At 55.1% G+C, this 25,298-nt stretch overlaps 1 protein-coding gene across 3 annotated transcripts; it reads left to right on the top strand.

The window, feature by feature from the left end:
• Positions 1-964: 964 nt before the first annotated feature.
• On the top strand, positions 965-14,890 carry HTR3A (5-hydroxytryptamine receptor 3A). Of its 3 annotated transcripts, none has more exons than XM_080815576.1 (9): positions 965-1,174; positions 3,371-3,537; positions 4,428-4,472; positions 6,368-6,477; positions 7,907-8,076; positions 10,216-10,376; positions 10,751-10,961; positions 11,065-11,286; positions 12,770-14,890. In XM_080815576.1, the coding sequence occupies exons 1-9, from the start codon at positions 1,108-1,110 to the stop codon at positions 13,066-13,068; spliced, it is 1,452 nt and encodes a 483-aa protein (XP_080671702.1). In that variant the 5' UTR covers positions 965-1,107; the 3' UTR covers positions 13,069-14,890. The 3 variants fall into 3 exon arrangements, with proteins under 3 accessions (XP_080671702.1, XP_080671701.1, XP_080671703.1); XM_080815575.1 differs by lacking the exon at positions 965-1,174 and adding an exon at positions 1,366-2,052 and having other exon boundaries at positions 3,375-3,537; XM_080815577.1 differs by lacking the exon at positions 965-1,174 and adding an exon at positions 1,945-2,052.
• The last annotated feature ends 10,408 nt before the right edge of the window (positions 14,891-25,298 follow it).

Here is a 25,298-nt window from a genome sequence, read left to right as displayed (position 1 = left end):
ACTCCAATTCACAGCGATACTCTTCTCAATTTTGTGGGCACACAGTTGGGTATCTGAGGGATAGATCCTTTCCTATTCAATTTACAAAGGAAAGAAACACTTCTTCGAGGAAAACATTTCAAAGGTAAGTGTTGAGAATGCTCATGAATTGATATTAAGCAAAGAAAGGAGTGGGGTGCAAAGTTAAATGCTTGGTATATTTACTTCACTGCATACAGATCACAGAAGAAAATAATAGGGCAATACACAGCAAAATATTAACAGTGGCTGTGTCTGGGTAGTAAGGAAGCCCACAGACGATTTTTAATTTTTCTTCATATTTTTCTATAATAAGCATGTGTTACTATTATATTTTATAACATATTATTATATATATTAAATGTATTAATATAGTTGCATAGTATAAACAACAGAACATGTATGTATTGCTACTTAAATATTTAAATTTACATATTTAGATGAAAAAATAGATAAATACTTCAATAAGGACAAAAGAGCAGACAAGGGCTAACCTGGGTCCCCCTCCTCCGTCCGCAGAGATGCCCGGTCACCTGCTTGGCTAGGGGCTCCCATCCCCCTGTGGTGTAAAAGAATGGCCTTCCTGCTCCCACAGCCTGGCCCCTCCCTTCCCTGCCGCCACCACCTCACCTCTCCCTGCCCGGCCCCATGCTACCGAACCACACTGGACATGAATGAAGGCAGGAGCCCGAGCACCTCCCAGCAGACAGACGCACCCTCCTTCGGGGGGCTCCTGCTGCCGCCCTCCCAGTTACTCCTTGGGGAATTTGGCCAGACCTCCTGGCTGGCTGGGTGGCCCGAGGCCGGCCCCATGACATCCGCTGGGCGGGCTCCTTTCTCACTGGCTCCCTCTCCTTCCCTCCCGCCCTGAAACCTGACCCAGCGGAAGGACTGATCGCAGGAAAATCTGGCGGCCGCCCAACCCCAGTGGCAGGGCTCCGTGAGGCAGCAGCCTCAGCAGGTGTGGAAAGCGGCCCGGAGAGGCAGGCGGGCTGGGACACACGAGGCCGGGAGCGTGCGGGCAGGCTGCGCCCTGGCACGACTCACCCCGGGCTCGCGCCCAGTACCCCACACCCAGAAGAGCTCACCATGCTGTTGTGGGTGCCACAGGCACTGCTGGCCTTGCTTCTGCCCACGCTCCTGGCACAGGGAGAAGGTAAGGGGACCGGGCACGCGCATACGACTTGCTGACCCCAGCAGACACGGGCAGGGGTGCTTGATTCCCCCTGGGCTTGAGGGAAGCAGGGTTTTGGGGTGGGTGCTGCTGCAGGAGAGTCAGGGATCGTGCCGCAGGTGAGCATGAGAGGAGTTTAAGGCACTGGGGTCCACCTCCAAAGTTGGGGCGGTTGAGTTGCGGGGGGCGCCGGGCCTGCTGAGAGGGAGCCAGCAGCAGCCTGGTCCACAGCTGCCAGAGGGGCTCCTCTCCCTTTGCCCTGCCCTAGACTCATGGAGTGGCATCTGCAAGGCTCCTTGGAGCTGATGCAGTCTACCCCTCCTTGTTGTCGGTGGGAATGCAGGGGTCCAGAGCGGGGGAGTCATTCACTCACGGTCACACAGCGCCTTCGCAACGGAGTGGAGACCAGAGCAAACATAGCCATCTTTCCTCAAGTCCCCTAGTCTTGTTACGTGGGTTCCCTGGGCCTCCTTTCCCAAAGTTCCCTTCCAGAGCTAAACTCCAGCGACACCAAACTTTTCACATTCCCCCACCCACCCTTTCCTGCCTTCCTGGGCTACAAGGTGTTGGAGCCACCAAAGGGTCTGTTTCCTTTGGCTACAAACAATATCGATGCCCCATTCCGGAAGGTCATCTCCCCATCCAGAGCTAGGACGGAGCCGGAGCACAGTTAGGATGCCGTCTCGGAAGAGCTTAAGCGCACGATGGTTTTCCTCTCCTGAGCTGCCCTGGGGAGGCTCAGAGGGACAACCGACCCAGGCTGCACGTCAAGACTCTGGTCTGGGGCTTCCCTGGCTGAAGAGAAGTACTGTCCCTTCCAGCAACAGCTTTTCGCCCCGAGTCCTGTGGGGCCCCGTCTGGTAAGACACACAGAGACTGGGATTGGAATCTCTTTTCCTCCACTCGCGGGCACAGGACCCACCTTTCTGAGCCTTGGGGAGTCTTCTCTGTAAATGATGCTGTCATGACAGCCACCCCAGGGGGCTGCTCCAAGATCGAAATGAATAATATGTTCCCTGAGATTATCCCACAGGAGACACTCAATAAATGGTCTCTGGCCTCCCGCCTCTCTCTGCTCTTCTCTGTCGTTCTGAGGGAAACGGAGAGTTTATCAGGGACAGGGCGGGGAGAGGAAGGGGGATCTGTAGGAGCAATTGTCTGTATGGGTCGCATACTTTACAGAGACAAGATGAGAGAAGAGGCACCTGCCGGGGCACGGACCCAGGCGGCACCCTGCTCGTCCTCTCACAGCCCGCACCCTCGCCCTCTGGGGCCTTCCCCTCCTCTCCCCTGTGCCTTTCACCTTCATACTTCTTGCCGTCTCTCAGGAAGTGCTTCTGCTCTTTCCCAGAGGGATGACAGGTACACATGAAGCCCCCACAGAATGGGGAGAGGCCTAGGAGTTGGGTTTTCTCACCACTCTCTGGTCCCTCTAGGCCTCCGGCTCTGGGGACGACTCGGTTTCTCCCCACTTCCTGTCCACCCCACACCTAACCCTCTTCTTGTCTTCACCAGATCTGCCCACAGAGCAGAGCAGGACTCCTCTGAAGGAGTCCTGCCCAACCCGGCCCCGGGAGCGTGTGCTCGTGGTTGAGAGGGGGGGATTCTGCCCGAAGAGAAAGGGACGTCAGCACTCCTGGGACGGCTCCCTTCCTTCCTCGTCAGTGGCAGGCTGGGGTCAGGGAGCCAAGGGCAGACACCGAGGCAAACCTTCATGTGGACCTTGGGGCTTAGAGAGTGTGTGCTTGGAGCCGCCTTTCCTCTTGCAGCCCCTCTCCTTCTGGTACCACGATCCTGGGCCCACTCCTCCCTGGCTCCCCAGGGCCCCTCGTCCGTCCCCACAGGCCCGCCTCCTCTGAGCTTGTACCTGCTCTCAGCCTTCCTCAGCCCTGGGCCCCCTCAGACCTCACTTGTCTTGCGGCCCCGTTCTCCGCAGCTAGGCGAGCACCCCCCGTCACGTACAGGAGCCTACCTGCCACCCTGAGGAGACAGTAGCTTCAGATCCGTTTGTCTCTGCAGACAAAATGTTCCAGTCGTGGGAATTTCAGTCAGTGGGCAGACCTGGGGATCTGAGATGGAAATAGTGGAAACATTTCCCTCTTCATAGCTTTCAAACCAGGGCAGGAGAACTGGGGGAAGCCTCGGGCTCTGAGGCCCGCTGTGAATTGCTCTTCCCAGCCAGGAACTGGAGGCCCCTCCAGGCCCAGAACACCTCCAGGCCAGCTCTGCTGAGGCTGTCAGATCACCTTATGGCCAACTACGAGAAGGGCGTGCGGCCCGTGCGGGACTGGAGGAAACCCACCACCGTGGCCATCGACGTCATTATCTATGCCATCCTGAGCGTGGTGAGCACTGGGCCCCAACCTGCCCCGCTCGGAGGTAGACCTTTAGGGGTGGGAGACCATGGATGGCTAAGTCACCCCCTGGGCAGTACAGTGGCCATTCAAGGTCCCAGAGTACCTGCGACCTGGCACAGACCCGTGTCAGGACAGACGATGTCACCCAACACCTGCACAGCTGCCCAAACCAGAAAACAGGGTCACCTGTGTGGCTGCCTCTCCCAACCCTTAGGGCTAGAGACCCACTTTCCACTCAGTGTGTCACGGTCACCACGTCTCCGTGTGAGTGCTGTGAGGCTTCAAACTGCCCCGTTCCTCTCCAGGCCCAAGCTGTGTTACGTGGGCCCCCATACACGGCAGGGGTTGCTGAAGGGTTGTTGCAGAATTAATCCAAAACCAGCGATGAATCTTGCTCTCGATGCGGTCTTGTCCCTCTTGCCGGCACACTAGGGCAGGAGGGAGTTACAGATCCAGACATATAGGCATACAGATACGTAAAAACATACAGACAGAGAGAAGATATTGTCTATAGGTCTCTTCTTATCTCTATGTTATGTATATTATATACATAAAATACATGTAATATAAGAGATGTATACATATATATAATATGCATGACAGTAGAAAATAGTAGAAGAAAGATATGTATATATACACTTTCATATATATATATATATAGATATATATATATGAAATTTTTAAAGAATTGGTTGTATTTCTTTCTAGATGTGTCCAGTAAAAGACCACCTCTTCCTGGCTGGCTCCCTTTCCCCTTTCCTTCACTCTCACTTCCCAAAGGACTAGGGACACAAAGCAGCAGCTCCTTTTGGGGTGTGGGTGCAGGGCGGATGCCCGCCCCCGGGACCACCGAAGCTGAGCTCCCTTTCCCTTCACAGGATGAGAAGAACCAGGTTCTGACCACCTACATCTGGTACCGGCAGGTAAGCGACCAACCGCGCGCCCACCCCCGTGTCCTGAGACCTGGGCTTCCCCTGCCAGGAAGGATTCCTCCATCTCAAAGGAATCAGGAATCTCAGAGGCCTTGGTGAGGGAGAGGGCGGGGAGAGGTTCGGAGGCAAACTCATAGGCCCAGGAGTCTGGGCTCCTGTCATCTCAGGACTGGCAGTGGAAGGAAGCGTGGCTCTCAGCGGGGGAGGAATCCTCCAGACCCCTCTGGTTTCTGGGGATTTTCACAGCATCTCAAACAACAACTTGCCCAGCCGCTGTTGATGGAATAGCTCCAGTGACCGGGAGCTCGGTGGGCGGCAACTGTACTTTCAGACAACTCTCATTGCCAGAAAGTTCTTCCTTCTATTACGCCAGATGCGATGACCACCGAATTGGGCGATTGGCAGGGGGCGACTCCACCCACCGAGTCCTCACCCCCTCGGCCACCTCCCCACTCAGTTTCTGACCCACGTCGCTCCGGCGCTCGTGGAAACTCTCTGAGGCCTTTACAGCACGTCTGTGGGGAGCCGGCAGGGAGGGAGGCGGACAATGCAGGCTGCTGCCCGCGGGCTGGTCTGCTCGGACAGCCCCTGAGCTGGGGGGCAGACGTGAGAGCCGGAGGGAACCCCAGTGGTTGGAGAGCACGGGCAGGAGGAGGCGGACAGTTCCTAGAGGTCAGACGTGAGAGAGGCTCTGTCTGGGGGCACGCATGGCACATGAGGGTCTCAGTGAAATCCCTCCCGCTCCTCACGCACATATGCCGCTACCAGCCGCTCATGGGGCAGAGAGGGGGGTGGAGGAAGACGCAGGAGGGCGGATTCCCACCCGACAGTGCCCCGTGGCCTCACAGAGATCTCTCACTGTGGAGCACACCTGTGTCAAGGGAAAGGGCCCAGCCCAAAAAGGCAGCCTGGAGTTCCTTTCCTGGGACCTCGGGCTTAGGTCCCCCCCCCGGACCTCAGGGTCACTTGTCTGCCCAGCAGCGAGGGGACACCAACCTCTCGTGTTCCAGGGACTATGCTAAGGGGCCAGAATCAGAGACGGAAACTAGACTCAGGCCCTGCCCACAGTGAGCTCACAGTCTAGGGGGCCCCCACACATGGACAGACCCGTGAATGCAGCAAGAACAAGAGGCCAACCACGGGAGCAGAGGAGGCACCTAAACACCCCACCTGGGCTGTGGGGTCCTGGAAGGTTCCTGGAGAAGGGAGCAGACAGGTGCATTGGTAAAGTCTGGAGGGGCGAGGAACACCTCCCTCAGGGGTGAAGACGGGGATTGTGGTGTGGGAGTGTGGGTAAGAAGAGATGTGGGGGGTTCACCTCCCGTGGCTGGAGGTGAGAAGCCACAGAGAGGCAGAATTCACGAGGCTAGAGAGAATGCTGGGGGTCGGACGATGCGGCCCACTGTAGGCCGTGAGGTCGAACTCTATCCCAAGGGCAAAGTTGGTGACCGGAGTTCTAAGTGAGGGAGTGACACAATTAAGTTGACATTTTAGATTAGTCATTCCGACAGGATGGTGAGCAGTGCATTGCTCCAAACTCAACAGTAACCATCTCTAACCTGTGAGGTGCGTGTTATTATCTCAGTTTACATGGGAGCAGACCAAGACCCAAGAGGCTATCTGTCTAAGATCCCGCGGTTGGCCGCTGGGGTTTCAAACAGGAGAAAAGGCTGCATGCATTCCCTGAGCAAGGCGTCATCTGCCTGGGTCAGACCTGCATGCCGGGAGTGTGTGAGCACAGAGGTGGGGGCTCTCAGGTATTGCCGAGTGATCGGGGACACCAATACCCAGATTCCCCCTGAGCGGTGACGTCACCCCGAGTTGCCAATGTCCCCCCCACCCGAGATGGAGGGGGCTGCCTGTGACCATCCCCACTCCTCCCCTAGTACTGGACTGACGAGTTTCTCCAGTGGAACCCCGAGGACTTTGACAACATCACCAAGCTGTCCATCCCCACCGACAACATCTGGGTCCCAGACATTCTCATCAATGAGTTGTGAGTGCTGCCATCCAATCCTGGGCTGCCCGGCGGTGCCTCCGGGGCTGGGGAGGGACAGGGCGTGGCACACGACTCAGCAGGGTGGGAGAGGTTTGCAGAACTGTCAGGTGACTGTAGGAATTGCCTTGGGCCCCAATTCCCCTTTGTGGTTGGTTTGTTTTCTCCTTTCTTTCTCTTTTTAAAAACTCCTCTTTTTCTATGCCTGATGTTGAAACCTTGCCCTTCTTGGCCCGAGGGCCCCCTTCCTGGGGAAGGGCAGCTGAGGAATGAATCCCACTGTTAACAGTAGCTGAATGAGGGGCAGCTGCATTACCAAAAGTGCCCCAGGGGTCACCACCTTGGTCACAGGGCGATTGGGAGCCGGAGAGGCTCAGACCTTTCAAGTCATGCAATGACTGGCTGGCTCCAGCTTGCACCCCCAGTGAGCAGTGGGTACCCCCATCCTTTATTACCAGCAGCTGAACACTGTCTCCTGGGGCCCCCAGCTAACATCTGCTCCCCCCATCCTTCAGGCTCCTTCAGGCTCTGCTGCCTGGGCTTCTGAGTGCTAGGACACGGACGAGGGCTGGGGGAGACGGATGGAAGGAGGAAGGGGCCCAGGGCCAGTAGCCTCCCACTCAGTAGGCACTGTGTTGTCCGATGCCTGGGGTCCCACTCACACTGTTTTTCAGGGAAGGCAGCTGGCCTGGAGCCCCATGACCTGCACAGCTCAGGCTGCAGGGATCCCACTTCCTGGCTGGGTCTCCAGTTAAACTGTGAAGCAGCCTGAATCTTGATTTCTCATCTCTCAGCCTTGTTCCACAGGAGGTTACAAGCTCGGGACACCCAGCTCAGGCCATTCCGTGCCACGGTGGCCACTTGGGAGAGCCTAGGGGTTGGGGATCTGTCAAGAGAGTGGGGCTAAGTCTTGCAGAACTTTCCCACCTTGCCTCATTTCTTCTCCATGATTTCTCTAGTTGATTCTCCTCCAGGCAAGATCATTCTCATGTCCAAAGGACTACTAGGGATGGGGAGCAAAGGGAAGCCTGGGTCAGGATGGAACCCGAGGTCCTGCCTTCCCACTGAGACTGCCCATTGCCACCGAGCCGACTCCTGGGACTAAGCTCTGCCTGGCTGGGGGTGGTGGCATAGGGACAACTGGGCATGCATATTAGAGCCAGTGGCTGTGAGGTACATGGATTCCCTGCCTGCCTTTCGTGGCAAGGTTGCCAAGGGAATGAAGGAGAAATGCCCTTTCCTGCTTGGAAGGTAGCCCTGACAATGGCAGGTAAGAAAGCCTAGAATAGATGAGAAGCAACTGGGCAGGTTGTCCTGCTGCCCAGACCCTTCCTGAATTTCTGTCCCTGCTGGGTTGCTCAGAGACCTTCAGACTCCCAGAGCTTGCCCTGCTTCTTGAACCCCCAAACTGACCCTCTTCCCCGGCCAGTGTGGACGTGGGGAAGTCTCCAAGTATCCCGTACGTGTACGTTGGGCATCACGGCGAGGTCCAGAACTACAAGCCCCTTCAGGTGATGACCGCCTGTAGCCTCGACATCTACAACTTCCCCTTCGACGTGCAGAACTGCTCCCTGACCTTCACCAGCTGGCTGCACACCAGTGAGTGATGCACGGGGCTCCGGGAGGGGGCAGGGCATGGCGGAGGGGGGCACCCCCTAGGAGGCTCTCTCCTTTATCCAAGTCACTTCCTGCTTCTTTTCTTAATGCCACTGAGCCTGGTCTCTTCCTCCGGACAGGGCTCCGCCTTTGCCCTTGCTGCTGCCTCGGTTGTCTCCAGGGTCCAATGAGACTGTAAACTGGTAGCAGGACACTCAGTAAGGCCAGGACAGGACGTGGCCCTAAGTGTCCCTCACTTGTCTTCTCCACTGACGCACCACGCCCCCAGCCTTCTGCAGTAATCTCCTAGCCAGTCCCCCTCCAGTCCATGCTCCCCTTTGCAAATGGCGAGAACTTATTAAAATGTAAATCGGACCTTGTCCCAGCTCTCACTTAAAAGCCTCAGTGGCTTCCTGGGACTTCTGAGACAGAATCCTTGACCTGGCTCGCAGGGCCTGCCCTCAACTCATCACAACAGCCTCAACCCAGTGCGCACTCCCCTGGGTTCGGCTCCAGCCCCGCTGCCTTCCCTTCCAGGCCCCAAAGCCCCTTGTTTTCTCCCTTTATGCCAGGCTGCTTCCTCTCCTGGGCCCCCTGCCCCTTCCTCCTCCCTCTCCTGCTCCCCTTCCCACCCCACTCCTGCCCCAGACCCCTCCTGGTGCGGTCAAGCCCCCTGCTCACCCAGTGCCTCAGGGAAAGCGGGCTCATCCCCAGACGAGGTCCCCCCTTGCCCAGTTCTAGAGCACCCTGTTCCCCCACGTCCATTGCACACGCAGGTGCTTGTTCAACGTCTGCTTCTCCAGCAGAGAGAAACCCAGAGAGGGCAGGACCATGAGTTCTGACCCAGCGATGGGTCCCCAGGACAGTGCCTGGCACAAAAGAAGGGGCTCGGCATTTTTATTTAGTGGGTGAATGCCAGGTGCTCGTAAATCCCAGGGAGGAGAGCGTCACGCTGCTGCAGAAAGACATCCTCGCTTCTGTGATTTTATCACATTAACTGTACATTACAAAGGTAACACACAACTTCCTTGGGAAAAAACCAGAACTACAAATAATCTTAGACTTTTGACCTCTAGCTACCTTCAGTCCCAAACTCTTCCCCAAAAACTGCCCACACCAGGACTCCACAGCTCTTATAAGCATAAGCTTCATATGGCACATTCTTCCAGATCCTTCTCTGTGCTTGGCCTATACACGGGCAGACACATCTGTGGAAAGCCCATGAAATTTATTTCATATACTTTCATTTAACTAAATGCATCTTTTATGCTACTGCTACCCGGTTCTTTGCACTCTGTGCACTCTGTGAGAGGTTTTGGACATTTTTCTGAGTTGGTGCATATTTACATCTTTCTCATAAATGTCTGCTATGGGGTAGCCTGGGGTTTGGAGGCATCGTAGTTTAGGAAGCCTCTTCCTCATTGGTGGACATGTAGCTCTCCCCGTGTGTTGCTGTAATGGACACTCCTGGCCTTCTAGGATGTACCTGTTTCTCCAGCAGGGACGCAGACAAGTAGAACTGCTATTCAATAGGTGAAGGTTTCACTTATTTCCCTAGTTCTCCTTTATTCTTCCTTTCTTTCCCTCTCTCTCTCTCTTTTTCTTCTTTCTCTCTCTCTTTCTTCTTGAGAGAGAAAGTGCACACGCTGAGTGGGGCTGGGGGACAAGGGAGAGGGAGAGAAGGAATCTCAAGTAGGCTCCATGCTTGGCATGGATGTGGGGCTCGATCTCAGGACCCTGAGACCATGGCATGAGCTGAAATCAAGACCTGGACACTTCACCGACTGAGACCTCAGATCCCGTTTAAGGGCAGGCAGCCCTATTGGGGGAAAGGTGAAGAATGTTGTTGTTGTTGTTGTTGTTTTTCATTGCATAAATAGGTGACCCTAACGGAAACATAGAAGTGTTGGAAGGGGTATGTGCACAGCAGTCGGGGGAGACAGAGAAGGAGAGAGGGGGCTTTCTAGTAAGTCGTTTGTCTGGTTCTGGTTCTTTGCATTTCACTGTGTGTTTCATCCACACGGTCGCTCCCCTCGCTCCTGCCCCCCCAGGTGGGTACCATGTGCACTGTCACCTCATTTGAGCTAAGCCCCATCCCAGGGTCTGCAGCCCCCGGAGCCGGCTCGGTCTCTTTCCTCTCAGTCCAGGACATCAACATCTCCCTGTGGCGCCTGCCGGAAAAGGTGAAGCTCGACAAGACCGTCTTCATGAACCAGGGCGAGTGGGAGCTTCTGGGGGTGCTGACCCAGTTCCGGGAGTTCAGTATGGAGGACAGCAGCCATTACGCAGAAATGAAGTTCTACGTGAGTGGGACTGAGGCGGGCACAGGGGGACAACCCCCGGAGCTGCGGGTCGTCAGACCCACGCGGACTCCGGGCGGCACGGGGTGGGGGGTGGGGGGGAGAAGCTCTGCAGCCCTTTTCCTAGCCCAAGGGTCACTTCAGGGAGGTAGGTGGGGAGTAAGGAGTGTCCCTATGCAAGTAAGTTGTCCCTTACTGCTCCTTGGCCGCCACACGTGGCCTCTATCCGGAGACAGAATGTGAGGTCGGTCCAGCCTCCTCTCTCAGCAGTCTGGCCCAGAAGCTCACAAAGCGAGGGGGTCCGGGAGGGGCTGGCAATTCTGGGGCGCAGAGCCCGTCTGCCCCAGCTTTCCCCCCAGCTCCTGTCCTGGTCTTAGGTGGTCATCCGCCGGCGGCCCCTGTTCTATGCGGTCAGCCTGCTGCTGCCCAGTATCTTCCTCATGCTCATGGACATCGTGGGCTTCTACCTGCCTCCAGACAGCGGTGAGAGGGTCTCCTTCAAGATCACACTCCTCCTGGGCTACTCCGTCTTCCTCATCATCGTGTCGGACACGCTGCCGGCCACAGCCATTGGCACTCCCCTCATTGGTAAGGCCCCCCGGGCGCAAGCGTGCAGTGTGGCCGAGGAACCGAGAAACCAGCCCCCTCCCACCTGCGCTGTGTGTCCCCCACCCCTGCCCCATGTGCACAGGAGTCTACTTCGTCGTGTGCATGGCCCTGCTGGTGCTGAGCTTGGCTGAGACCATCTTCATCGTGCGGCTGGTACACAAGCAGGACTTGCGGCAGCCCGTGCCCGCCTGGCTACGGCACCTGGTTCTGGAGCGGGTGGCGCTTCTCCTTTGCCTAGGGGAGCAGCCGGCTTCTCGAAGGCCCCTAGCCACCTCCCCAGCCACCAAGACTGACGAGTGCACAGGTGAGAGAAGGAGGGGGCTTCCCACACAGGGGCCTGGGCCTGGGGACTTGGTGGAGAGCCTCTGGCTGGCATGGCAGGATATGCCAGGGTCTGGGCAGGGCCTCAGAAGTGGGTACTGTCCTGCGCATGACCCCCCCATCCCCGGCCTCAATGGGAAGGCAGCAGAGTTCAGCTGAAGGCATCAGCGGGACCCTTTCCACACCTTCACCTCCTCTCGTCATCCCGGGGATGGGTAGGGAGAAGGAAGGAGTCCCAGGGGCGGAGCATGTTGGGAGCTGAGATTTCGGGGCTGAGAAGAGCCTTTCTCCGAGATGGGCCCTAACAGGGAGCAAATGCATGCCGCTCAGACAGCAACGGGACTTCTTCCCCAGCAGGGCGAGCTCTGCAGCAGGATTGCCAAAACTCCTGCCTTCCCTCAGCTCGGAGACCAGGCCCCTTTGAATTTCAAACACCTGTGAGACAGAGAGACAGGGGTGCTGGGGACACGGACTGTGGCATTAGTTTTCCCTGAGACATCGTTACAGCCACTACCTGGTGGTGGTGGGCGGGGTTCGTTGTGGCTCCTTGATGTATTTGTCGAGCGCTTTGGGCCAGGCGTGAGCATCTTCCGTGCACCACCACAGTCCATCCTCAGGCCCCCTAATAGCATTCCCATCCTCATTTGTCAAATGAGGAAACAGAGGCTTACGGCCAAGTAGCTTGCCCTTGAGTCATAGCACCAGGAACTGGTGGGACTGAGCGGAACCCAGGCCCATCGGCTGCTAAGCTGGTATTCCTAACCACTGCACCCGCTCTTGTCCTCCCTTCTGGCAAGGCCTAGGCCTTTTACAGAAGGTGTGTGGCTAACCTAAGACCACCTCACCATGAATGGATGCGCTGGTACACTAGCCTCAAGCCCAGCTTATCTGCTCGCCTGCAAGGCAGCCGTAGTTGGAGTCAGATTTCCTGGTGCACAAGGCCTTGGGTCAGAGTCATGGAGAGGAGGACAGCAAGGCCTACCGGTGGTAGCTGTGGATTCACAGCCCAGATGCCTTAGGCCTTGGTGGCCTCACATTTAAATGATGCCTTGGGTGTGACCACAGGCTCCTCACTTAACCTCTGTGAGCTTTAGCCCCTTCCTGTAAAATGTGCAAGTAATTATCACTCCTACCCGGCCTCTCTCATGGCCTTTGAGGCCCAAATGAAATAATACCAAATTGCTGGAGGAAGCCCAGGCCTTTAAAAACGTGCATGGGAAGAAATAAGCACCAGATTCGTGATCTCGGTGACCTGGGGAGAGGATGGAGGATGAGTGAGGGGTACACGAGAGTGTCCAACGGTGTTGCTTTCCTGATTTGTTTAAGTCATGTGGTGCGTCCACAGATAGGTGAGTTAACCTCTATAGCCTTTCTGTCCAAAATTGTTCATAACAATTTCTCTAAGCCACCGCGGAAGTGATGGTATTCGCGCGCCCTCCTTTGCCAATGCGCTACCCTTTTTCCAGATGTGGGAAACCACCGCAGCCATTTGGGAGACCCCTGGGACTTGGAGAAGACCCCAAGGGGCCGAGACAGCCCCCCGCCACCACCGCGGGAGGCCTCGCTGGCAGTTCGAGGGCTCCTGCAGGAGCTGGCCTCCATCAGGCGCTTCCTGGAGAAGAGGGACGAGAGCCGAGAGGTGGCCCGGGAGTGGCTGCGCGTGGGCTCCGTGCTGGACAGGCTGCTGTTCCGCGTCTACCTGGTGGCGGTGCTGGCCTACAGCGTCACCCTCATCACTCTGTGGTCCATCTGGCAGTATTCTTGAGTGGGCATGGCCCAGCAGGGGTGCGGGGGCGTCAGGCCCTGGCGAGAACAGGGATGGGGCGCAGGGTCCAGAGGGAGCCACAGATGTCTTCGAGACCCTGTCCAAAGCCAGTGTGTCTCAGCAACTCTGAACCTGGGCTGAGACTTCCCCAGAACGCTTGGCGTTCAAGACCCTTTCACCCCCGCCTCCCACCCCCAACTTACCATGGCTTTAAAACATGCTGCCTTAGATCAGGACCAACCCAGGCATTCCCTGCCTTCATTCTGTTCATCTATGCCTCAAGCCTCGGTTTCCGCTTGTCACCTCCCTGCCTACGGCACTTTGGACTTCGGCCCATCTCCCTCACAGGGCTGACAGCACCTCCTGAGGCTGACCCAACCTTAATGGCTCCTTCCTCGCCTCACCTACTTCCTAGCACACTCGTGTTATGTCAGATGACAGTGAGGGGAGGGGGGAGGGGAGGGGTGCGGGCAGAGGGGGCAACAGTGAAGGCCTAGACTCACTTCTTCTTCTTCTTCTTCTTTTTTTTAAGATTTTACTTATTTATTTGACAGACAGATATCACAAGTAGGCAGATCACAGGCAGAGAGAGCAAGAGGGAAGCAGGCTCCCTGCTGAGCAGAGAGTCCGATGCAGGGCTTGATCCCAGGACCCTGAGACCATGACCTGCCTGAGCCGAAGGCAGAGGCTTAAACCACTGAGCCACCCAGGCGCCCCCCTAGAATCACTTCTTAACCCTTTGTCAGAAGCTGGGTGGGGGGAAGAAGAAGTTTAAAGTTATCGGTGGAAAGGAGGTAGAGGCATTATCCGTGGTTTCAGTTGGTGGGTGTTTCCTGCCCCAAGTGAATCGGGAGTTGACCAAACGGGTTGTAAGGAGACACAGTAGGAGGTAGAATCCAAGGTGGGAGGATAAGGACCAACACGACTTAGCAAAGGAAAGGTGAGGAGCCAGAAGGTCGGTTCTGTTAACCCCTGGGAAGATGCTGGAAGTGTCCTCAGGGTCCTGTTACCATTCCGGGCTCCTGGTCTCTGGGCGAAGCTGGGAGCAAACTCTTTCCCTGCTAGCGGACCCCGCAGTGGAGGCAGGGACATCAGCACCACGGCCAGCACTCGCTGGTCTGGTCTTTGGAAGATGAAGGAAAGCCAAGACTTGAGTTTAACTATCTCCTTTGGGAGCTCTCCACAGCCAGCTCCCAGCACATTCACCCACGAGCAGGACCGTTGAGAGAGGCAGAGTAGGGTGCGAGGTCTTTGGTGTTACTTCTCATATCCTGGTCCCCTCTCCCAAACACCAGGGTTTACAAGACACGCTCAGGAGTGCCCCAACTCTATGATTCCCTCACTCCATCATCTAACGAGTGCTCAGAGGAAAGGAATGCTAGAACCTGGCTAGAGTGACCTGAGTATCACAATGTTTGCTTGACTCTTTCTCTGGCCCACCCTTTCTCTTTCCAGCCCTTGGGCTGCCTGTCGCTCAGAGGAAGACATGGGGGAGATGGACTGAACCTGCCAGTCTAAAGGGAAAGGACCCAAAAGGAGGAGTCTCTGGGATGAATGTTCTGGCCAATCATGAGGGTTTGAGTATGGAGCACCTGAACTTATACCTTCTTGTGATCCCAAACTGCAGTTCTAGTGTAGACCATCCTGGGAGGCTAGGAGGATGCCAGACCTTGGGCGCTTGGAAGCTTCAAGACTGGGAGAGCCTGCAGACTGTGGAAGGGGACTTAATCTGTTTTAGCTTCTCTCAGCTTCCTCCCTATGTTCCCCAACATGCAAAATGAACTCATTAAATATTATTTAACTGGTTGCTTGTTCCTAAGGGAAATTGGGAATGAAGTTTCACCTGTTATTTCCACCCCAGACATATGTACTTTTGCTGTTAATTAGGGATTTAAATTTATCTTTGTTTCGTTTTGGGTTGGATATCAGGGTCCTCCAGCAAAAAGCAGGAGACTGTGGGGGCTGGGGATTGACTACATCACAGCTCTTGCCCGCCACTGAGCGGAGACTGGGCCCTTTTGGGATGGTGTTGGAAGCTCATACTTGGAGCCTGGTCTTGGGAGCAAAAGTTGCCCCACTCCACTAGGATTTGCTGGGGTTGGTTCCTGCCATCAGCTGATTCTTATGCCTCGGGCCAGAGAGAAAGGTGGACAGTCCAGTATTGTCGATGCTCCACTGGTCAGTAAGTGGGTGGCTATTGACGAAGTGTCCGACCAGAGAGCTAGTAAGACACTAATCAACCTATCGATTCCTCATCTCCCCCCTCCCCACCCTTCACCCACAATCAATGGGGCAACAGAGCCCAACATCGAGGCAGCCAATTAACCACCTTGAGAAAGAGCCGCCACGTGTAACATCTTCTGCCCCACTAGCCACAGCCAATCAGCTCATCGATCCGGCATCCTGGCTGTGCTGCCCAGGGACAGGAAACTGAGGCCCAGGGCCAGAGAACCCCGAGTGCACTACCTCTCGCCCATCAATACCGATCTTGATCTTCTCCCAAAGAGACCTTTACCCTGTCTGGGATATGAGAACACCCAGAATTTCCTTCCCACCTGTTCGGTCTCCCAGAACCTGCTCCCTTCCTCCCTCCTGCTGATTCAGCTCTTTGCCTCTCTTGAGAAAACCAGAAACCACCCATGTCTTTGGAAGTGTTTCTGAGAAGCTTGCTGGTTCTCTGTCTTCACTCCTCTCCTGCGGCCTTCCCTCGCCACCCACAAGACTTCAGCTGTCACCTTCTTTTCCCACTCACCCTGTTTTCCAAACCTGTCATGTCTGTGCCAAAGATCCCACTGAAGGTCTTGAAAGTGGCCAGCATGAACCCTTCCTGCCCTCTGGATTCGTACTGCTCGAGGGGCGGAGCCCGCTGACACCATCCCATTGGGGAGGCTGCCTTTCCGCCAGGTCAGTAGCAACCTGGGCTTAGTGACCTCAGTTCTCCTGATGCGAGTAGACCTCCCTTGGTTTCCAGGACAGTCCAGGGAGAGGAGCTGGGCTCAGAGTCAGGATACGGGAGATTTCTCCAAGAGAACAGGAGAGAGGGAAAGTTCCCCGGTGGGGTGAAGGCGGAGGGAGCCTGGGGAGGGGTGGGGTTCAGCAATCACCAGCCAGCTTTTCCTCCCTCCCCCCACCTCCCCTCAGCCTCTGAATCAATACATTTTGAATCTAATCTAATAACAGAGATTTAACGAGGGGATAATGCACGTGGAGCGGCCAGGCGCTTTGTCTCTGCTTTCATGCGGCAGCTGGGGCCCATTATCCGGGGACAATGCCCCATGCTAATCACTCCCTCTCTCCTCCGAGTGTTTGGGGAGGGGTGGTGGGCAAAGAGGGCAGCTCCTCTCTGATTAGAGGGGAGTGGAGGGGTGGAAGAGGGGGGAAGAAGTAGAGAAGGGTCTGGATGGGCCCCCCACAATTGTCTTGACCCAACACCAACTCCTTGCCCCCCGCCCCCAGGCCCACACTGTCCGTCCTGACCAGTCAGGGCCAGGGAGCCCTAACTGCGCACAAACAGCAGATAATTACCTATCAGCTGCAAGTCCCAGTGGCTGGGAGTTGGGTGGGTTTTTTTTTTCTTTTCTTTTCGCTAACTTGGTCCTCTATAATTTAAGCTCTCCCATTAATGCTTGTGATTGGCCAGCCCTGACTGTCATGGTTAGGGAATTAAACCGTGGTTTAGAGACCAAGAATACCCCTCTCTGAAACACAGCCCCTTCTTCTCTCTCTTCTCTCTGGGACCTTATAAATGGACTTGACCTGCTGGAAGAAGTGTGAGGTTAGAGTGCAGCAAGAACTTCCTGATAATCACCTTGACACGGATTAGATTGGGAGTCTGAAAGGGAAGGAACAGAATCTAATTTTTGAGCAGCCTTGAAAGAAAAAGCCCTGTACCTAGGTTGGGAAGGGACAGACCAGGGCGGAAAGATCTGCCTCAGTTTCCCCTGTCAGAGCTCTAGTTGGAGGAGCCCAATCCCTGCACTGGCCAGTCCCATTCCTTTCTGCAACATAGTTATTGGGGGCACTGTGGGCTCTCAGGGTAGTGGCCACAGACTCGTGACTTGGCCCCCATCACACGCCCGCTGTGAGACTGGGATGGGAACTCCTCTCTGCCTCCATTTTCTCGTCTGCAAAGTGGGGATCATATTAGCACCTGGCCTGTTGGTATCGTGGGCGCTGTGCCCCCAACATGGGGAGAAACCCAGGAAAGCACGAGGCTAGAGTTGAGAGACGGCTCATGGCACTATCAGCCCTTCCTCCGTCTCCTCACATCATGCTCTGCGTAGGAGAGAGCTCTCCCCAGGGAGACTGGAGATGAGGCCTTTGTCCTTCTCGTCCGTCCCGTTTCAGAGACGGGCAGGGCAAGGTGAGCTGGTTACTCATCGTAAGGCCAGTGGGAGCTCAAGTTCCTATTCCCACCAGGCTGGATTCAGACCTCTGTTTCCCGTACCTTGGCATCTCTTTTACTCCCATTACTGCCCCCTCCCTCAGCCCGCACATTCCCAGCTCCTCTGCACCAAGTTCCTCCTCAAAACCACAGCTTTGAATTCCTGCTCTGGGAAGACGCATACGCCTCATCTGATCCTGGCTAGGTCTCTCCCATTCCACTCCACCGTGTCCCTGTCTGCAAAGAGAACGAAACTGTTAGCAGAGAGACACACCATGTGCATGGCCGCGGGGACTGTGGGAACCTGGGGATTCACTTCCGCGTGTCTGGGAGAAACCCACCCTCAAGTCGAAGGCCTGATAGGAGATGTGACTCTTTGGCCAAGGGGAACGACAACCTCGTCGTTCTAAAGTCTGTCCACAAGGTGGCAGCAAAGTCCAGAAAGTCTATGGAGAGGCCTTGAAACATTTTACCACCCCCTTCCCTGCTTCCCCAGGGGTCTCTGAAGCCCCCTTCCAGGCCAGCCCTTTTATTCCAGAGTGCTTGGTGCCCTGTTTTGATGCTCTGGGCAGAGGCTGTCCCATTGTTCCCTCCCCCGTCCCACACCTGTGGCCACACTGATCCCCGAGGAACCGACCCTCTTGCTTCCGTGTCCACACTAAGCCACACTCTGTCTCTCCAGCTCTCTGCAGCGAAGATACTGGTCCCTGGGAATGAAGACGCAGTTTTAGCCAAACCCATGCATGTACAGGCTCATGGAGGATTCTCAGCATTTCTCTTCTGCCCAGGTCTCCAGGGCCCCAAACTCAGCCCACCCCCAGCTGGTTGAGATGGTTCTCAAGGGTCCCAGGAGAAGCAGGTGAGAGGAAGGTTCTGCCTAGAGCAGGAGCTAGTTGGGGGCCAGTGGTCACACAGGGTCTGGGGCATGGAGATACGCGTCTCTCAGTTCTGGGATCAGCAGTAAAGAGGTGAAGTTGGTCCCAAATAGGGGGGAACGATATGACGTTTTTATCCATCCCAGCACAAAGCCCGGATCTTTGCGGCTGCCACATGCTAGCAGGTGAGGTCAGTCTCCTGCTGCTGTAACAAACGACTAATTGAAACACACAGATGTATTATCTCGCAGTTCTGAAGGTCAGAAGCCCCAGATCAGGGTTGTGTTCTTTGCTGAAGCTCTCGGAGAGAATCTGCTTTCTCGCCTTTTTCAGATTCTAGAGGCCACCAGGATTCCTTGGCTCGCGGCCCCTTCCCCGTCTCCAAAGCCAGGACTGGAGTAGCTCCAGACCTCTCTGCTTTGTCACATCTCCTTCCCTGACTCTTCTGCTTCCTTCTCTTACAAAGACCTTTATGGGTACAGTGGGCCCATCTGGAAAATCCAGAATCATCTCCCCATCTCCAGACCCTTAACTTCATCATAGCGGCCAAGTTCCTTTCCCCTTGTAGCGCGTTGTGACCACAGGCTCTGGGGACTAGGAAGGGGACATCTTCGGGGGAACGGCACCGTTCCGTCTACTACCGTGTGAGAGAGCTTGTGCAAACCTCTTAACTTACTTTCCTCACCCGTACAATCCGAGCAATCACAGCACCTGCCTCGCGGGACTGTTACCGAGGATTAAAAGAGCCAACCCAAGGAAAGGGTCCAGCACAAAGTAACTGCTTGATGGATTTTAACTACGGTTTTCTTATTGCTTTTATGTATAAACCTAGAAGCTTCCTGCCCAGAGCCCTGCCCAGCAAATAAGGCGTGGTACCCTCAGACCCATTTAATTAATACTATGTAAGAAATATACTTCCTAGTAGGCAATATTCCTTTGTGCGATCATTTACAGTGATGTTGACTTTGTTACTTTATTACTTAGGAGAAGGGACTGCAGTGAGCCCAGGAGCCCAGCCTGGCAAGAGATACAGGATCAGGTTGAGGCGTCCCTTCTCTCTGCCCTCCTCCCCAGCTCCCAGGGGCTGCTTATTTCCCAGTGGCCAAAGGCTCATGACAGTGGTGCGGGGCAAGAGGCGTTAAACCCAGAACGGGGTCAGAAATCACTTCTTTTCTCCAGATCCACCATCTTGGAGCAAGTTCACAGAGGCAGGAGAATGGACCCGATGACCTCCAAAGGACCTTTGCAGCTTAGGGTCCAGGAAAGCCTCGTCTCATCGAGGTGATACTTAATCATGGCTGAGGCTCCAGCTCTGTGCTCTGTCTTCCTCTCTGCTGACCTATCCAGCCCCACTGCCCCTTTCACCCAAGGACTCATTTTTCTGGTTCTCACTAATGAAACTCAAATCTATTGGCCATCTGGGTTGGTCCTTGGGTTTAGCATTCCCACCGAGGTCTCCCTCCTCAAAAGCCTCGTGAGGGTGAATGGGGCTGGTCCTACCACCGTAGCCTCAGCTGGCACATGCTTTTCCACACCCCCGCCAATTTCTTTACAATAATTGTAGGACACTTACTTATTGCTGAGTGATTTGCTTAGGGTTTAGGCCGGCTCCCCGCCTGTGAGTTTGCAAGGGCAGGTGTTTCTGGTCCGACTGGCCACTCACATGGCACCGGAAACACAGCCCATGCTTTGCATCTGGTGAGCGGATCCGTGAATGAACGGCAGCAGAGGGAGACCGTCTCTGACATCCCGTTTCTATGTGGCCTCACGCCACCGGTCTGAGTGGGGATCAGGGAGTCCCGGACAAGAGAAAGACCCCGGGGGCAGCTGAAAGGTCCCTGGGGACCGTGGGGGCAGGGGAGGCCATGAAGCTCCTGGTGCCGCTTCCTCGGCGGATCTTCTCTGAAACCCTTAAGAGAACCAGGCACCTTCCGCTAGGACTTCCGTACTGCGCCCTAGCTGGCTTGCGGCTGTACCCGCCGGAGCGGAGAGCTCCCACATCAGGGACTGACCGCTGCTTCCTCGGCTCCGGATGCCCAGGCCAGGCGCATGCCTGCCCGGGTAGAGGCTTCATATCTGTGCAAAGAAGAGAACCGAGGTGGCCGCCTGGATCCTCGCCGAATCCGTTTCTGCTCAGATGACCATATACTTTGCCACCCAGGCCAGAGCGAGTTTGTTCTGATGTGGAAGCAGTATTGGTCATCGCTCGTGGACAGTCTGCCCAAAAGTGGGGTTGTCCTGGGCAAGCGGAAGGGACGGTCACCCTGGCCCCTTCCAGGGCTGAGACCCTGCCCAGGGCTGGCCAGCGGGGAGTCCTTCCACTCCCACAAATTCTAGAGACAAGAGATCTCCGGCTGGGGGAGGGGAGGAGAGGCCTCCGCACTGCCCTTTGTCCACTCTGGGCTCATGGTTTTCCTCCTGAGGTTTGTCTCCGAGGTCAGAAGGATTTCCTGTGGGTCACAGGTCAAATGCCACATTCCTGAGCAGAGCTACATGGAGTCCGGGGCTGGCCTCTGCCCTCCCACCCCCAAGAAGAAGGATGGGCTGATTTGGGAGCAGGAAGCAGTGTGAGGCAGGCCCAGGCAGGCAGAAAGGGGCTCCGAGGGCCCCACCCCCACCACTCAAAGGACGTGGTTCTGAGGGCCCCATTGACCCCTTTCACCCCCCCAAGCCAGAGATGGTGCCTTAGCTGGTGTGTGGGGTCCAGTGTGGAGGGGGCGCTGCTGACAGAGGGAACGTGCCCCGTGGGGTTGTGAGTTTGCTAAACAGGCCTGGACTGACAAGGAATCCTCAGATGAACCACTTTCTTGAAAGTCTACTTTTCATTATGTTTATGGAGGAGGAAACCCCATGCCCTCCTTCAGCGTAGAGAAGTACGATTGTGTTGCTAAAGGGAGAAACGGATTTGGTGTTCCCCACAGTTTGGGAATGGAACAGAAATCCCCCGGGGGCCAGGCCATATGTAAGCAGGAGATCCCCTGAAGGGCCTGATATCAGGGAGACGGTGGGAAATGGGAGTGAGGTGAGAGGTGCAACCCTGCAGGTCTATTGGGGTGTGTGCTGGGATTTGGGGATCGGCCTCATCATCCCTGGCATGCACCTGGGTCCCAGCTTCATGGGGCTGCTATGTCAGGTTGCATAGGTTGTGCACTGTACAACTCTGGGGACATCATTTCCATGGACCCCAATGTGAATGGAGCCCCTGGAGTTGTACCACTCAGAAAGCTCTGTCATGAGCCTTTACCCATGCTAGACCCTCCACCTACAATGTCATTCTGGCCAGATCTGCCTTTGATCTTCGCTTCGTTCTCAGTGCCTCCTTCCTGTATACACAGTGCACCCACACATCTGTTCCACATTTACTACGTGGAGTTGCAGCAATCTGCTTCACTGTCCGTCGTCTCCACTTGCCCTCCCTGCTGCCTTCCCAACGCAGAGCCTGCAGCGTCCAGGAGGCTCCTTGTAGCAGTGATTGGGGATTTGATGGCCAGGCCTGGGCAGCAAGCCAGCCCTCAGGCCTAGAGACAGGGCGGACTCCTGGGAATGAAACGACAGTGGTCCCTGTCCTGAAAACACCTGAGAACTGGGGCCCAGACCCTCTTTCTGGTTGGCCATTCCCTCCTGTCCCCTTCTCCTTCCCTCTCACTCTCTAGTGATGGGGATTTTAAAGGCTCTTTTGACTCTCTCTGCTGTAATAAGAAACTAGCAATTAACTATTATAAGGCTGTTTTACAATTGTGTGGAAGCCCCTTTTATCCACTTTGCTTTAAATGGTTATATCTTTTATCCCTAGTTTTCAGGAATATAAAACTTAACAGCGTTTGCTGCAAACCTTCATACTTTGCTTTACAGTTTATTGTTCCCTCTGCAGATATATCTTTCACAGAAATAAGACTTTCATCTGTACGGTGCTGGGCTAGGGCCACTGCGGATCTCCATGCTTTCATCGGTGGGACTCACCTTGGACACAAGGTGATTCACACAGAGCCACTGGCCTGGTTGCCTGCCATTGGTCTCTTGTCCTCTGATCAGGGCTGGACCAGCAGCCCCGCCAGGAAGGAAGTCATGAACCCCAGGGAGATGGAGACATGATGGGGAATCCCGGGGAATGGGGGGGGCACTCCCTTCCCTCTGTGCCTGATCTGAGGGTTGGGTCTTCACAGTGGCCAAGAGTGTCCTGACTTCTCCTGTCCTTGTGTAGGGAAGTCCTCCCGGAAAGTACCGAGGGAGAAGCAGCAGTAAACTTTGCCAGAGCCTACCTACAGCATGCTCAGAGCATGGCACAAACCAAGTTCATGGGTAACCGGTGTCCTGGCCTTCCCGAGGCATCAGCCTCAGCGACCCTGAGCAGAGGCTCCGTCTGGAACCACCAAGGTAGCCAGGAGGACCACGCAGGCCATTCTGTCTCCAGGTGAATCAAGTTTGAACCAGTTTTCTGTTTTTCAGCTTGGAGTATGTGTATCAAATGCAAACATGGATGGCACCTCATTTGGGGGCTTGGAGAAGGCAACCCCCCCAGACCTCCAAGTACAGTGAGGCACCCGTCAGGGCCCTGCGGCCACGCTGACACCCGCGGCAGCCTGTGTGCCCAGGCCGAGCCTTCCGTGGGCTGCTCCCGGCCAGTGACTCAGAGTGCCAGGGATGCGGGGGACGGGGCCTCGTCTCGCGGCCAGCTGCGGGGAGGGCTCCTCGGTAGCTCTGTCAGATCTCGCTTCTGCGGCGCGGCCGTCTGGGAAGACGCCCTTCCTCTCCCGCACTCAGACTTGCGGAGCAGATGGACGGCAGCCCAGCCAGGGCCTGACTCGCTCTCCACGTCCCCTCGCACGCTTTCCCCCCAATAAAATCCTGCATATTTCATCCCACATTGGCACCTGATTCTCACGGGACCCGGGCCAGCGCACCTCTCATCGGCACGAGAGATGGTTGTATACATCGGTGTTGCTGACAGAGGTTTTGTGCCTACGTGTTGTTTATGCAGACAACTGCTAGAAAGACAGACAGACGGGCAGGGAGATGGCATTTATAGCAACGCTAGAAGCAAATGTGTACAGATCTCTAGGTATTGACATGTAGGTGGGTATAAACCGATAGATATAAATACACTTTTTTTAAAAGACTGTTTTATTTTTCTTAAAGATTTTATTTATTTACTTGACAGAGAGAGAGAGAGTGAGAGCGCACAAGCAGGGGGAGCGGCAGGCAGAGGGAGAAGCAGGCTACCCGCCGAGCAGGGAGCCGATATGGGACTCGATCCCAGGACTCCAGGACCATGACCTGAGCCGAAGGCAGCCGCTTAACCGACTGGGCCACCCAGGAGTCCCAAGACTCTTATTTTAGAGCAATGTTAGAGTCACAGCCAAACAAAGTGGAAGGTGCAGAGATTTCCCATGTACTCCTGACCCCCACCCCCCGTACACGCAGTCTCCTCCATTAGCAACGTCTGCCGCCGCGTGGCGAACTTGTCACCATCCACAAACCTACCCTGACTCACCATAATCACCCAGGCCCGTAGTCTTCGCCAGGGCTCGCTCGTGCTCTTGTACGTTCTGTGGGTGTGGGCGGGTATAGAACGACACGCACCCATCAGCATGGTGTCCTCCAGAGTAGTCGCTCTGCCCTAAAAATCCTCCGTGCTCTATCCATCCCTCCCGCACCCCACCTCCTAGCAACAACTGATCTTTTTAATGTCTCCATAGTTTTGCCTTTTCCAGACGAATGGAATCCGACGGTATAAATACACATTTAAAATTGTACTCGTCCTACACTTAGGAACCAATTGCTAGTTCGCCGGCGATGTTCATGTGTGGAGGGAGAGACGGATGCGTAGCCATAACAATAATGAGCCCCCCACACACACACACACATTTTTATTTATATGCATGATTTCCTTTAATTCTCACAATTCCATGAGAGAGATCATTATGATCTGTGTTTTATTGATGTGACAATGGAGGTCAAGAGAGGTTTTCCACCAACAGGCGGTTAAACTTGGTCTTGTCTGTCCGTAGCTGTGCAGGTTCGGGAAGCGAGATGACAAGCATGTGTGAAGGAGGACGAGGTGGGACTAGATGGGTGAGCAGACACAGCTGAACATATGTAGGGACAGATGTGCAAACCTTTCCCCACAATCAAGACCTCTTGTCTGTAACTCAGGACTCAGGATGCGGCTGTGTTTAAACTTGAGCTTGAACAGCTTCTGTCTCAGTAAACATACTTCACTGCTCAGGGGTAGGTCAAAACCCACTGCCTCCTCCTACCACTCACCTCATCACCTGGATACCAGGAAAGCCAGTCCCTACTCCGACATCAGTCCTAGTGTTGGCATCTGTAGTGGATAATGAGAGGTTTATAAATGTATTTTATATAACTGTCCCCAAGGCTCTTTTTCAAAATAAATGGCTCTTCCTACTGGTCCAATCCAATGGCCATATCTCACCGCTTGTCTTGACCACTCCCTCCCTGAATCTTCTCCAAGGCTCCCTTGATACATGGTGTTCTGCTGTTTGGACACCCTCTTTCTTGATTCCTTCCAGGCTGTTCTTTGGCCGCTCCAACAGTAGACACTACCAGTTGACGGACAGGATTCTCCCCACACGTTCTAGTCTTCTCCTAGACACTGCTGGGATCCTGATTTTGTTCAGGTATCCACCCTCCTCTGAGTGGACGTGTCTTTGCCAGGAGCTGACCCCACTTCTCCAAGATGGATCCGGATTGGTCTGAGCCACTGGTTCTCCCAGGACCAGCACAACATCAGCCTCCCCTGGGAACTCATCCAAGACTCACCCAAAATTCAAATCCCCAGACTTCACTCCAGACCTTCTGAACTGGCAGCTCTGGATGGGGCCCAGCAATGTGCATTTGAGCAAGCCCTTTCCTTAAAAGGACACCAGTCAGACTGGATTAAGGCCCACCTTACTCCGTAGTGACCTTATCTTAACTTGATTACATCTGCAAAGACTCTATTTGGAAAT

The sequence above is a fragment of the Martes martes genome (assembly GCF_963455335.1).
Source record: "Martes martes genome assembly, chromosome: 10".
Classification (NCBI taxonomy): Eukaryota; Metazoa; Chordata; class Mammalia; order Carnivora; family Mustelidae; genus Martes; species Martes martes.
Note: the sequence above shows the minus strand (reverse complement) of the source record. Positions and strands in the feature narration are given on the sequence as shown.

What these genes read in the sequence shown, in the direction of transcription:
- HTR3A (XM_080815575.1), top strand. Translation starts at nt 1,805, where the DNA reads ATGCCCCATTCCGGAAGGTCATCTCCCCATCCAGAGCTAGGACGGAGC. An exon ending in GACATTCTCATCAATGAGTT is followed by an intron (nt 6,478 to 7,906) that starts GTGAGTGCTGCC and finishes TTCCCCGGCCAG; the next exon opens with TGTGGACGTGGGGAAGTCTC. An exon ending in CACCAGCTGGCTGCACACCA is followed by an intron (nt 8,077 to 10,215) that starts GTGAGTGATGCA and finishes CTTTCCTCTCAG; the next exon opens with TCCAGGACATCAACATCTCC.